This window comes from Elaeis guineensis, chromosome 6 (genome assembly GCF_000442705.2).
Source record: "Elaeis guineensis isolate ETL-2024a chromosome 6, EG11, whole genome shotgun sequence".
NCBI classification, from domain to species: domain Eukaryota; kingdom Viridiplantae; phylum Streptophyta; class Magnoliopsida; order Arecales; family Arecaceae; genus Elaeis; species Elaeis guineensis.
Window position 1 is genome coordinate 129971197 of NC_025998.2, and position 13770 is coordinate 129984966.

At 35.6% G+C, this 13770-nt stretch overlaps 1 protein-coding gene across 1 annotated transcript; it reads left to right on the plus strand.

The window, feature by feature from the left end:
• Nucleotides 1-854: 854 nt before the first annotated feature.
• Nucleotides 855-10085, plus strand: LOC105046538 (uncharacterized). Its single transcript, XM_010925149.4, has 13 exons — nt 855-1732; nt 1833-1887; nt 2043-2142; nt 2265-2388; nt 2537-2614; nt 4581-4634; nt 4728-4855; nt 6595-7165; nt 8037-8151; nt 8262-8311; nt 8833-8976; nt 9375-9679; nt 9765-10085. Exons 1-12 carry the CDS (start codon nt 1142-1144, stop codon nt 9645-9647), a joined length of 2283 nt encoding a protein of 760 aa, XP_010923451.2. The 5' UTR covers nt 855-1141; the 3' UTR covers nt 9648-9679; nt 9765-10085.
• Nucleotides 10086-13770: the final 3685 nt, after the last annotated feature.

Consider the following 13770-nt stretch of genomic DNA (forward strand, 5'->3'; position numbering starts at 1 on the left):
GTGATTATCTGATAAAATTATAAAAAATTTTATATTAAGGTATTTGGTATGTGCAGTAATGTTGTTGTAAAATTACAGAAAATTCTATATTGCAGTGTTGGATATATAATTTAAATTATATAAAATATAAGTTAATTTTTTCAAAGTGTTTCCATCTTTGTTTATTGATTATTGTCTATTTTTTAGAAGGGTAGTTTGATTTTGGGATCAATTTTTTTTCGTGAGATCATCCATTATGTTTTTTTTTTCTATTTTCACCAATCGTGACTATTTATAATTTATTTTGATTTATTTTGATGGAGATATTTTGGTCATGAAGTTATCTTGTTGAAAGATTACAGGATTACAAGATTACATGTAATCACATAGCTACCTCCTCTTAGATAATCAGATTATTATTTTTTAAAGTAATCATGTATTACATGTAATGTAGTATTATTTATGAGAGTGATGAAATAAATAGTATAATTTGATTATCTGTTATAAAATTATATGTAATTCTGTGAGGATTATATATATTTTTGAATTAAAAAATATCAAGTGAAGTAAAAGAAATATATACATATGTGGCTTGTTAAATGTAAAGAACAAGACAGAGAAAAATCTCAAACCCAAGTAGAAGGCAACTTAAACAAAGAAACCAACAACATACAAAGTCCCAACATACAAAGAGGCAAAACAAAATATAGATTTTTTTTTTTTTTTTTTTTTGATACGGATGGATGTTCACATCGATTTAATATAAATATATTTAAAAAAATTTAAAAATAAAATATTTTACAAAATTTGGAAGCAAATTTGATTCTGATGTTAGGTCTAATCACTGGTGTACTCGGAGGCTTTTTCAATCGACCAGTCCACAACATGCTAACACGAGTTGTGTGCTTGGGCTGGGATTGAGACTAAACCGTGAGCCCGGGACAAAAATGAATCAACCGAGCAATCCTACAGCGGTAAGCTTACCCCGGATCTTCGTGTTCGCCAAAGGTCCATCACATTGCTTTGGCGCCAAAGATTCCAGAATTCTAATCTGCCCGCTTCCCCGCTTCTTTCTCGTATATCTTCCCTCCCTTTGCTGTTTCCACCGCGCTTGGGAGCAGTCGACCTCCACATCGTCTCCCTTCCACAGCTCGAAGGAGCCATGGAGAGCTTCGAGGACGTCCCCGTCCTTCCTTTCCGCGAAGAACCCTCCTCACCCATCCCTCAGCGAAAGATGAAGCGCCTGAGGAAGGCATCCGGACTTAGAGTTTCCGAACTGCCGATCTCTCCAACCCTAGCTCCCGATCCCTTTTACCCCTCCGCCTCCGAGGATCTCCCTGATGCGGGAGAGGTGCCGGATTTGGAAAGGTCCGCGGCGGATGCGGTCGATCCGGTGCCTACGTCCGAGGATTTGGGCAAGGAAATGGCTGCTGATGACGAGCTCGATCCTTTGTTTCCAGACCCGAGGGATGCTTCTAAATCCTGGCAGCCTCGGGACGTGGAAGGAGGAGAAGAAGAGGAAGAATGGTTGGGGGGTTCCGCTTGGGGAGGAGAGAGTGGAAGGATTGGAAATGGGGGAATAATGGATGAACTAAGGAAGGAGAGATCGGTAAAGAAGCGGCTGAATTTGGAAGGGGAAGAAGATATCACGGAGGAGAAGAAAAAGAAGAACAAGAAGGACAAGTCTGGTGAGTTGGTTGGTCAGGAACGGAGACCAAAAGAATCCGTTCGAGAGAAGAGAAGACTTGAGAAGGTGGTGATTTTTCTGATATATGTATTTTAAAATTCTTCTCAGCACTAAAAGTCTCCTTGGTTTATTTGTTGTTGATCTGCTTTTCTATTTTGTTCCACAGGAGAGGAGGGCTACTCTGGATCAAATTCATGCCGAATCTCAGAGACTGTTGCGCGGTATATGCGATCCTCTTTCTCTTTGTCATTTTCCAATTTGTTCAATTCGATCTTCGCCCTAAAGTCAAGGAGAACTAAAAAAGCGTTTTTTTATCAATATATCAGAAGATGAAAAGCGAATGATTTTTGTTTCTATCTATTTCATTTTGAGGCAGAAACTAGAGATGCTTCATTTAAACCTATGCCTCTAGCTCACAAGCCGATCTCTTCTGTTTTGGAGAAGATCAGGCTAAGGAAGTTGGAAGTATCAAAAAAGTGAGTCATCAAATCCATTTTTGCTATTAATTTTGCAGATATGTTATTTAATACCAAATTTTGTAAGATACATGTGAAATGTTGGAAAATGGTAAACTATTGGAAATTACCATTGATTGCAGACCAAGCATTCTTCATCATTCTGATTCTATTGTGGATACTGATTGTTCTGTTGGTGAGATGTCTCATATCTCGGATCTATCTGGGTCTAAGAATGGGAAGGACGACAATGAGAAGTCAAAAATGGTACGTCTCTTTCCTCCCAAAAAGTGTTATGTCCCTGTATGTTTTTTTTCAAACGTTTGTTTATGTGTAGCAAATGATGAAAAATGATCTTCCATAAACAAATCTCCGGAGAACTATCAATATGATAGAAATGGCTGTATGGTCGCAGGATGATGCTGTCCAAGCTATGGATGGTGACAGCAGTTTCAGTTTTCTGAGCTGCCATGAGAATGTTATCTGTCAGAAGGTTAGCAATTGTGTTGGTGGATCTCTATTTTTTTTTATTCTATTTAAATAATGTAGACAAAAGAAAGGAGGCTTCACATTAGATTTAGACTTCAATATTTGCTAACCATTTATCAGCCTTGTGTCTGTTTGTTTTTCTATTAGAAAACACTAAATGACATGTTCAAATCAAATGGCTGTACCTTATGTACATGCTACAAATTGCTTATTCTTTGCAGCACATTGCTAATCACATGGTAACTTGATCAATTTTCACTTCATGCATTATCGAGCTTTAGTTTAATGTAGAGATCATCCTCAGATTTATTGATTTTTGTACATTAAAACATTACTCTTATCTGAAGGTGATAGGTGAATTTATCATGCTAAAGAGGAGGTACCATTGTTTATAACTTTATATTATTTCCAGATAATAGTGTTATGCGGTAGGATGAGTTAATATAATGGTCTAAAATTTAATAGAACTAGCATGGTGTATATAAATAGCAATGCTGGTGAAGTAATATTATCATTGACTCCACTAAAGGCTGATGATAAAGAAGTTTCATATGACTTGTTGCGCAGAACAATAATGAGATGATTAAAGAAATATTTAACAGAGTTATAATTAGATTTGCAATATAGAGCCTCTTCTAGAATGTCAAGTGCACTTCCCTTAAGACCTAGGAGGATTTGTAAGGTGGCAACAAGGTGTGCTTGTTGTATGATTCAAAATGTTGAGCAATAGAGAAGGTTCAAACATGTAAGGTGAGCATGTCTGATCTGAGATTATTGAGGTGAGGAAAAAGTAAGCAAACTGTGGGCAGAGGGATAGAAAAGTATTAGACAAACTGTTGTTGATTTGAGGGGGCTTGCTATGGTGGAAGCTTCAAATATGTGCTGTAGATCACATGCAAATATAGTAACATAGGTGGACATTTTGAAGAAGTTGGAAAATCTTGAACAAATGTAAATGTTGTTTTACAGTAAATATGTGGTTAACTGACCTCTTCGAGTGTGGTGGTGTAATGACCTAGGACCTCACCCAAAAAAGTTAGCTAGAATGTATTGTTTAGATTTCTCATGCAATTCACCCGTTTAAGGTCTGATGTCCTTCCCAAGCTAGGGGTTCAAATCCACTCAAATTCAATCATGAACATCATGATCAACATTTGGTCAATCCTAAATATGGTTGTATTGCAATATTCTCTTTTTCACACGGGTCGTGGCCAAATCTACTCTAATATCATTTGTAACAATTCAAGATCTCATTTAGAAAGGCTAGTCGAAAGGTTTTATTTAGGTTTTTTGGCCCTATATAAGTATCTAAGATTTTTCTAGCACGTAGCCGATATGGAACTAAGTACATGTCTATATGGGTCCTCACAAGTGGAATGATTGGCTTACATAAAATGTGAAACTAAGGTGTTTTAACAAGGTCAGGAATCCCTATAATGCCCACATCTCCTTTAGGATGACAAGTAAAAACCATGGATCTACCTTACATTCCAAACCTCATGGTCTTTATTTGCAATATGGGTATAAATATGATCAATATTAAGATAAAACAAACACATGTACATGAGCAGTCATAATATGCTTATGAGCATGCTCAAGCTTTTGTATCATTTAGTAACGAATTATTTGGTAAAAGGCAATGAAGAATTACAAAAGTTTTGGTGATCATGGTTATAGCTATTGTTCCAACCTATTCCTTGCTATTGCTAAACTATGACTATCACTTGCTGTCATGGTCCCAACATATTTTATTCATAAGAATTTGATTTTTTGGACACAGTTGCTTATTAAAATTTTAAGTGTATAACAAGCTTCTTTTGTTGGTAGCTTGATAAAATTAAGGAATTTTGCATGCAAGTTAATTGTAGGCTCTATTTGGCCAACATCCTTGACTATCATTTTGTTTGGTGACAATTCAATTTGCTTATGGAAGAAAGTAAATAATGCCTCTTTTTTCAATGAAAAAGCAGGCTTCTGACACCTACCTGGAGGATTCCTTTCAGATTCCAAATAATGATGCACAGGTCTCTCTTCCATGTTTAGTATTTAAAGGTTTTGTTTGATCATTCTAAGAAGGTTTCATCATTAAGTGGGTTATTTGCCTATTTTTGCTGCAGCATGTTTCTGAAGACTCCAAACAAAGCAGCAGGGAGAGTAACCAGTTTGATGATGGTGCTGATGATACTTTAGATGTTCTTAGTTCATCCTTGCCTGCTTCAAGCTCAAAACCTGACCCTGCTGATGTGTAAGAATTTTGAACTTTCTAATTCCCTTTTTTCAATAAATAATAATAAAAGATCTGGTTTATGTCTTACTGATTTCACTTGTCTTGCCTATGAAACTTTTAATTTCCATTCTTCTCTGAGGTCTTCAGCACATATGGATGCATTGTTCGGTGTGGCACAATATCCATGTGTGTTCATTTGGATTTTCATTGTTGGGTTGCTGTGGGCCTAAACATTTACCTATGTTATCTTTTGATTACTTGCATTTTACATGGCAACAACTGTTAGTAATGTGAAAAGAAAAATAAAACAAAATATATTGGAGCAAATAACCAGAATTGCTATCAAATGCCTGTTTTGATCTGTTGGACAAGAAAAGTATAGTAGTTGCTATTTGGATTTGACCTCCATAATTCATTGTTTGACTTTCTGAATGAAAGCAAAAATATTGAATCTGCATAGTAGGTCATGTCATCTTAATTCTTGAGGATCACATGCTACCATCAAATTCAATCGTTTCTACCTGAAGATCGTGATAGTTACATGCATCTGATATAAGTGGTGTGTCTGTTGTGTATTTGATGGGTTGTGTTGATTATTACTGTGTATTGGTATCATGCTTGGCTTAGGGCTGGCACACTATGTGCACCCTGTCATTCTACGCCAATGCTTAGCACACACAGGCAGGGAAAGATGTGGAGCATGCCACCGGACCTTGCCTCACATTTTTGTTCGAAGTGTATTTTGCATCCTCTCACTTGTTATGCCCCTTTCTTGGGATCCAGATACTGAAAGGAACCACCCAAAGACCTGTTTTTCTATTTTGTTTGAGGGGGTTAATATGCTTTTCTTTTTGACTTTCATGGTTGCCTAAATGGGCCATGATATTCTAGGGATCCTGTGAGGATGGATCCACATTTGAAAAGGTTACGTGGATATCTCTTGTAAGTTGATGGTAGAAGGTCATTCTTCATCATATATTAGAAGCATTCTGGAAGCTTACATACTGCAAATTATCTTCAAAACCTCAAAAAGGGATTAAAAAAGGAAAGAAAGTGAAGGAAAATCAGTGGGAATGAGTTCTAGGTCTTCTTAAATAGAAAAAAATAGGTCATTTAGGATGATCGGGCTTCAGTTAGAAGTGAGAAAGAAGGATGCAAATCATGCTGCTATGTACTGGCTTTCAGTGCATTTCACTTGATGCATGTCTATACAATGGATAAAGATGATATAGACTAGAGCGGTATGTATGCTCATGTTCTACAAACTACTGGTGCCATACATGCCATTGATGAAGTATGCAATAAACTTGCAATGTAGTCCATGGCAATCAATATATGCCTATCTAATGTATGTATTAACATGCATACTTATAATGTGTTCATTTTATATATTCTCTGGATAGTGGATAGACAATAGGGTTGTATATTCTTGAAATGCTTGTCGTTGGTATTTCTTTACATTATGTGGCAGTTTTTTCTCCTATGGATTTTTTTTTCCTTCTTTTTTTTTTTTCGAGTGTGCGCGTGCGTGTGAGGGGGGGGGGGGGGGGGAGTTGGGTGTGTGTGATGATTCAGACTTTCTACTTCTTTTTCCCCTTTTTTTTAATGTCGATGAGTAAATTGGTGGCTCTGGCATGTTGTTTCACTGTTAGATAGTCATCGTAATTTTTTCATGCCATATTGCCATTTTGGATTTTCTAGATTGAGATTCAATGTTGTTGATGACTTACCTTGTTCCTTGGTGATATTCTTCTCAGTTCATCTTCAGAAGAAGAAGACAATGACAAGGAAAACATTGATCCTCATCCTCACAAGGCTGCTGTCATGGACTCATGTCCAGAAGGTGTTCCTGCAAATGCATTTTTAGATGATGAAGCTGAAGAAGAAGATGATAGCGACCATGATCTAATGAGGTTTCAAGAAGATGAAGAAGATGATGAAAGTGATGAAAATGAAGTGTTTGATGATCTGATTGCCACTGGTTTTGAGGAGGCACCTGTAGATCATGAAAAGCGCAATCAGCTTCATCAGAAGTGGCTCGAACAACAAGATGCAGCGGCAACAGATAACGTTTTGCAGAGACTAAAATATGGTAAATATCAGAAAGAGCCTGCAGTTCTTGATGAAGAGGAAGATGAAGAATTAGGTGAAGATTCTGAAGATGAAGCATCATATGATCTGCCTTCAGCAAATGTCATCCGGAATAGTTCGAAGAAGGCAAAACAAATGATTGCACAAATGTTCACTGATGATCATGATGTTTATGTTCCATCCGATGATGAGGAAATGGAGCAGACTCTAATTCGCCAACGTCTATCAAAGCAGACTGTAAGTTGCTAGGTGTTCCCTTGGTTTACTCAAGTTATTTGCATGAATGGGTAATGCAATCTTTGGGCCTTCTAGATGTCAATGCTGTCTCTTATCCTTTGCTATAAGATCTATGATTGAAAGAACTTCTTAAACTAACTGGTTGGATGGTTGTTTTCCTGTCCTTTCTCTAGGATCATTTTCCTGGCTTATTCAATTGTTCTATAACATACCTCATTTTCTCTTTGAGCTTTTGTCTCTTGTGTGGCTCAGAATAATGTCTAGGCATACTTCATGGTAGTTCTCATGTTTTTTTAATAGTTTTCTCTGCCATCTTAGAAGGAAGCTGGCAACTTATTTTGCAAAATAATTGGAGAATTGTGAAAAGCAATAGGATGATGACTTTCAGTTTTGAACTTATATCGTCACTTGGATTATTCTTCCAAATTGAGATGCTTGATGATAAAGCAGCAGGACCTTGTGTCCTCAACCGTGCAGTAGTGGATCAAGCAGCCAAAGGAAAGAAGATAGCTTAGGTGTTTCTATCACACAGGCCAACAGATATGGGTGGCTGTGAGTGAGTGGTCACTACAAAGTATAAATGCATTTGGTTATGTGGAAAAGGATTGACTTTGACCTACTTTCCCTGTTGTATTGGTGTTAAGAATATATTCTTTCCTGACCTAACAAATGGATAAACAGTCGGTCCTCCTATTATCCTTGGCTGTATCTTTTTCAGTATTTTAGCTGTAATGGCTTATTGATGTGTTTAAGAATGAGATGGAACTAGATCTGGAGACACCAAACCCGGAGAAGTCCTTTCTTATTTGTCTATGGTTAATACTTGTGCAATATAATTCAGATATTATAATGAACTTCATTTCATATACAGGAGGAATCCTCATTTGTATCTCCAGTAGAGGATGAACATTCTAGAGAAGTCTTTGGTCTTATAAAGAAGCTGAATATTGCTCCCAATTCCAAGAAGAGAGGAAAAACAGCAACATGTATAAACAATGCCCTTCCTCAAGTGTCTTCCTTCTACATTTGCAATTGTGTTATGGAATGCATTTTTATATTCTTATTCTAACCTTTTCCACCTTTAAAATGCTTGTAGCTAACTTTAACATGCTGATGATGGGAGGAAACAGCAATAGCTCTTCAAAGGTGAGCTTACCTGAAAGTTGTATATCATTGACTGCACCTGTTTAGGAAATATGATATCTATTGACAGCTAGCTATTGGTTTTGCTGGAAATGCGCATGTTAGTATTAAAATAGATAGCTGCTCGTACAATTTGAATAATGTCATCATTGGATTTTATTTCAGTTTCTAAATTACCAAAGATGGTCATGCCGCTCCCCTAAAACTCAAAAATGGGCAGCATATGTTTAATATATATGAAGACATTTATGGGATTACAGATTAACAGTTAGAGGATTGCTTCTTCTTCTTCTTCTTCCCTTTTTTTTTTAATTTTTAATTTTTAAATTTAATAAATCTGGATCTATGAAAATTTTTTGTTAGTTTCAGTGACTGTAGCTTGTTGTCATTTGGCGTATTAAATTTGATCTATGGAAACAGATTGAGTGATACTACACTTGTATCAAGAGATATAGCTGCTTTGCCAGCTTTACATTCAATATGTTTTTTCATATCATATGAATTATTGATGGCCTGTGTTGTAGTCATCTTTTCTGGGTCGGACAACAACTAGTTCATTACCATCTTCCCGCAAGCAAGGATCAACGATGGTGCGAACATTCATTTTTAGTCGGGATGACAGCAATAGTAGGAGTGGTATCTCAACTACTGACAATCTTTCAGATATGGTAAGGTTCCTTTTCAAGATACCAATGCTTTTAGATTTTGGATGGGTTCATATTTACTTCTGCAATGGGAAAGAATTGGCCATTTTCGGAAGCAGGAATATAATTGATTCTAAGTGACTTTTTCCTTGATTTTCTGACACAAGTTAATCACTGCTGAATTAATAAAAGGAACAATTAGTCTGTAAAGAACAATTTTTTTTTTTTCTATATTTTAGTTGGCAAACACCAGAAAATTAATTCAAGGCCCTCAGCTTACACTAAGAATGACTAGTTCCCGGAAATCAATGATTATCTTCAGTGATATATATGAATTAATGTAAACAATATCTTCTTAATTTTATCTTTTCTCAGCTGAAATTATGGTCAATGGTTTCACTTACTTTAATTGTGATAAGCAGGACCAAGCAGAAAATCAACCTAGGCATACTTCATCATCAAAATTCAGGGCCTCACAGTTGAAACCAGCTGCTTCTAGAACAAAAGTTGAGGGCAATGGAAGTTCAGGTTCTTCACTTTTTGAGATCCTGCGCCAGTCATCTATGATTTTTGATAAACAAATGGAGAATAAAAGTGGAAGCAGCAGTCATGTTATCACAGAAACACAGGCTGCCAACCAATTTTCTGCATTTAAGCTGGGAAAGAGGTTTCCAAAGTTGGAAGCTAGGAATTGATGCCAGAGCATTGGACAGCCCGGCTAAGATAGGTTTGATTTCTCATATTCAGTGTCTCCGTCTTTTCATCTGAATAAAGTTGCTGATATACTGGGTCTCTTTCATCTTTATGTGTAGAGGTTTATACATCGATCAAGGATCCTCCATGAAGTGAACAGAATGAAATGTAATTTAGGTGGTGTTCAAATTACAAAAAAATTACAGGTGCTTGCAAGGATCTTTGCTTAAAAAAAATTGTGCATGTTTTTCCCATCTATTTCTTAGATGGTAAATATTGGGTTGAAGTGGCATAGAAGAGAATGAGTTTGAGGCAAACAGAGCAGCAGATTTGGTGGCTTCTTTTGTTCCAGATGGTGCCGATTCAGTGATTTGTACTTCTAGTTCATGCCAACTCCACTCCGGGATGTATCTACCACAATCAGTCCATGGAACTTTCCTGATTTTCACTTCCAATAATAACTCCAGTTTTCTACCTCATCAGATGTTTAAACCATGCTGAACTTCTCCTTAAATCAATATTTTTATGATTTTACATGAGTCATCTCTTTTAAAATCAAATTTTATAATGAATCATTGGTTATGGTGAAGCTTGAGCTTATCTAGATTACAATTGCAACATGTCAAACAAATAGAATATTGGGAAAGCATATTGTTTATGCCAAAATCTGATCCTACTTAAGTATGCTTTGAGATTGATGATTGGGTGGCTCAGGTAAGGATTAGAGTTGATGTGTCAGAACACTACTTTTTTTTTTTTTGGTAAGGGGTCAGAACAGTGCTTGAAATGATAGGTTAGACCTATAAGGAGAAAAAGAAAACTAACAAAGGTTGTTGGATTTTATCCAGTGTTAGAACCTTTGATGTCTAAGTCAGACCAGATTGCAGGGAGCAGTGGAGATCAAAGCAATGCAAGGTAGAGGAGAATGTTAAAATAAGCGTCAGCATACAAGTTTGGTTTATATAAAGTAGTTACTATGAAGGGTAGATGTGTGTCTTAACCACTCAATTAGCAATAATTATTTGCATGTTATGCATGTTGTGGAACTTAACTATATGGGATGTGTGCCCAACAGTAATCACTGTTTATTAGGGAAGTTTTAAATTAAATAACTTTAAGGTGCACTCAATGGACGCCATGTGGCAAGCTCTTATTTGTTGGTTGATTAAGTCGGCAACAGTCAGAACTAAGATGCGTCCCATATTATATATGAATTTATGGATTTTTAATTCATCATTTATCACGTATCTAGGATCTCATAGGGAAGCAACCGTACATTGTATTTTAACTACAGCCATTAGATGAAGTTCTTTTTTTTCTTTTCTTTTTTTTTTTTTTTTTGGTGCATAATAAAGTGTATTTTTTTAATGGATGAGAATGGTGATGAGTTCAATAATTTCATTTATTCTTTGTTTGGTATGAAAAATGGATTGAAGAAATAATAGATGAAGGAAAGGATGGATGGATCGATGGAATCTATTTATTTTTTTACATGTTTGGTGAAACATGGAAGAATGGATGGAAATGATTTGCTTCTTTTTTTGGAAGGAATGAAATAAAGGATAGATGATATTTGTATAACATTTTACTAAATTACTCTTTGATAAAAATATTATTATTATCAATTTATAATATTTATTTATATTAAAGAAGTAATTAATGTATAAGTTTATAATCTTTATAATTTATAATTATAGAAAAAATTATATAAATATTTAACTTAATACATGATTTTATAAATTAATTAGTGATCTATTAATTATATAAATAACTAATTAATTTATAATTTAGTTTAAATAGTTAACTAATATTATATAAATTGTTAATTAAAAGTAAATATAAATAGAAAAATAGAAGATAATCTAATTAATTAATTATAATTATAAAAATTATATGTTAAAATTAAAATAATGACCAATAAAATTTAATAGTATATGATTAAGAGTATATATAAAAATATATATAAATAATGTGAATGAAAAGATAAAAAGGTATTATATTTTTATAAAAAAATTAATGAGGGGTAATTTTGTTAATGTTAAAGTCTATTATTCAATGCTTCATTCATCTTTCTTTTGTCTCTCTAATTTTGAAGGATATAAAAAGATGGGCTAGGATGGATGGATAATTTTTTTTTCATTCATCATCTTTATAATTTTTTGAGCCAAACGATGGAAGAAGGCCATTCATTCTTTCAATTCCATCTATCCATCTTCTCATGATCTTAAATAAATATAGGGTTGGAGTCAGACCAAATCCATCTTTTTGGCGATTTCAAATTTCTTAGGTTCATTATCGAAGTAGCCACATAAAGTCGGCAATTCAAATTGACTTCATTTCATGTGGGTTGCAAAGCTTCTTGAGAAATTTGGGTTTCTTAGGCACATGGGATGCTTGCGAAGATAAATCTAATAGCTCTAATTTCTTTTCAAGCATCTATTTTGACACGGCATTGCTATTATTATTACTAGCTTATAACCCCATACGATGCATCAGATGTAATTTTTTTTAAATATTATGAAATAGTGGCATATGCATCTATTATTATTATTTAGTTAAAATACTTAATAAAAATCATAATTTTACCATTTGAAATGTATTAAGGGCCAGCTAAGGAAGTAACAATTACAAATTGACAGTGTTAGGATCTAGTACATCAAAGTAATGACAAAGTTGAAATGTTGTAAATACATTACTAACGAGACATTGCAGACTAACATTAGATATGCAAAAAGTCATACTTTTCAATACAGTTGTTCCAGTAATTCCATAAGTCAGCGGACCGTCAACCATGATCCGATCGTGTATCGTAGCCCTACGCTCATTTCCAGCTTCAAAATTGCTTCATTAACATGTGCTGCAATCCAATGTCCCAGGAAGCCAAGGGAGAGCCGAAGGAAAAATTTCTAACTATAATTTAGTGAGAAAATATATTAGGATATAAATATGAAGGGTTTTAGATTTTTATTCTAAATTCAGATAGCATATATTTTTTTTTTTTAAAAAGGAGGGTTTTGGATTTTATTTTAGATTTCTCTCCATAAATGCCTTCTCCAACCCCTCTTTTTTTTTTTGGCAACACTCCCAACCTCGTCAGCGGGAGCAGGCACCGTTTGCCTTTTCCTCTTCGTTCTCTCCTCTCGGTTTTCCATTTTTGCCTCCTCTCTTCTTCTCTCTTTCCTCGTCTTTTGCCTGGAGTTGGTGATGGGGAGAGTTGCTGCTGCTTAAAACTGTGAGCTTCGCCATTTATTGGCTCTCCTCCATCTAATCTTCTCACCTATGTGCGTGGAAAATCAACAGGTCCGAGCGAATAGGGAAAATCGAGAGCTCCCTCCTCTAGCCCCATCGCCTCCCCGGCCCCCTGGTGCCGGACGTGCATGTGCTCCCTGTAACGCCCTATTCGGTTGTGAGGCTATCACAATCTCGCCCTCGTCGGGACTTAATTATAGTTGTAGTCTGCTTAAATTATTTTATATCTCATTAATTTTTTTATCCCAAGACTTATTTGGCTTCGGATATCATTTATAATACTTCAATCCAATTTGTTGGACTTCAAACCACATGGCCTAAAATATTATAGCCCAAGTTATGATTATAATGTACTTAAATTATTTTATACCCCACTAATTTTTCCATCTCACCGATATAGAACTATCACACTCCTCAACCACCTAATTGAGCTCATTTTGATGTAGTCTCCACAAAGATCTCCACCTCCATCTCCACCATCAGAACCACACCACTTTCTCACTGTCGAACCGGCTCAATGTGTGGCGATCGGCGATGACCAACTCTCTCATTCGAATCGAGATTGTGGAGGGAGAGTGGGTCAAGCGAGCCCTTATTGCTCTCATTCGTCCCTCCTTCTACCAACAGCAGCGACCAGCGATTCTCGTCGATACTCCCGTTTCTTTTTTTTTGTTGTTGTCTTTGTAGACTGATGCATTTCGCTATGCCAAATATATTTTTTTCTTTTCCTTGGGTCACGTGGCTCCCTCTCCTTTTTTTTTCAATACCTCAAGTGGCAAACGAAGGCTTCTCCACTAAAAAACCTCCGTTTAACATATATATTAGTTGTGAGTCTGCGCATTGCGCAAAGATTTGCACCATAAAATTGATCATTTA

Coding starts and splice junctions, on each gene's coding strand:
- LOC105046538 (XM_010925149.4), top strand. CDS start 1,142: ATGGAGAGCTTCGAGGACGTCCCCGTCCTTCCTTTCCGCGAAGAACCC. Junction 7,166..8,036: donor AACGTCTATCAAAGCAGACT/GTAAGTTGCTAG, acceptor TTTCATATACAG/GAGGAATCCTCATTTGTATC. Junction 8,312..8,832: donor ACAGCAATAGCTCTTCAAAG/GTGAGCTTACCT, acceptor CCTGTGTTGTAG/TCATCTTTTCTGGGTCGGAC.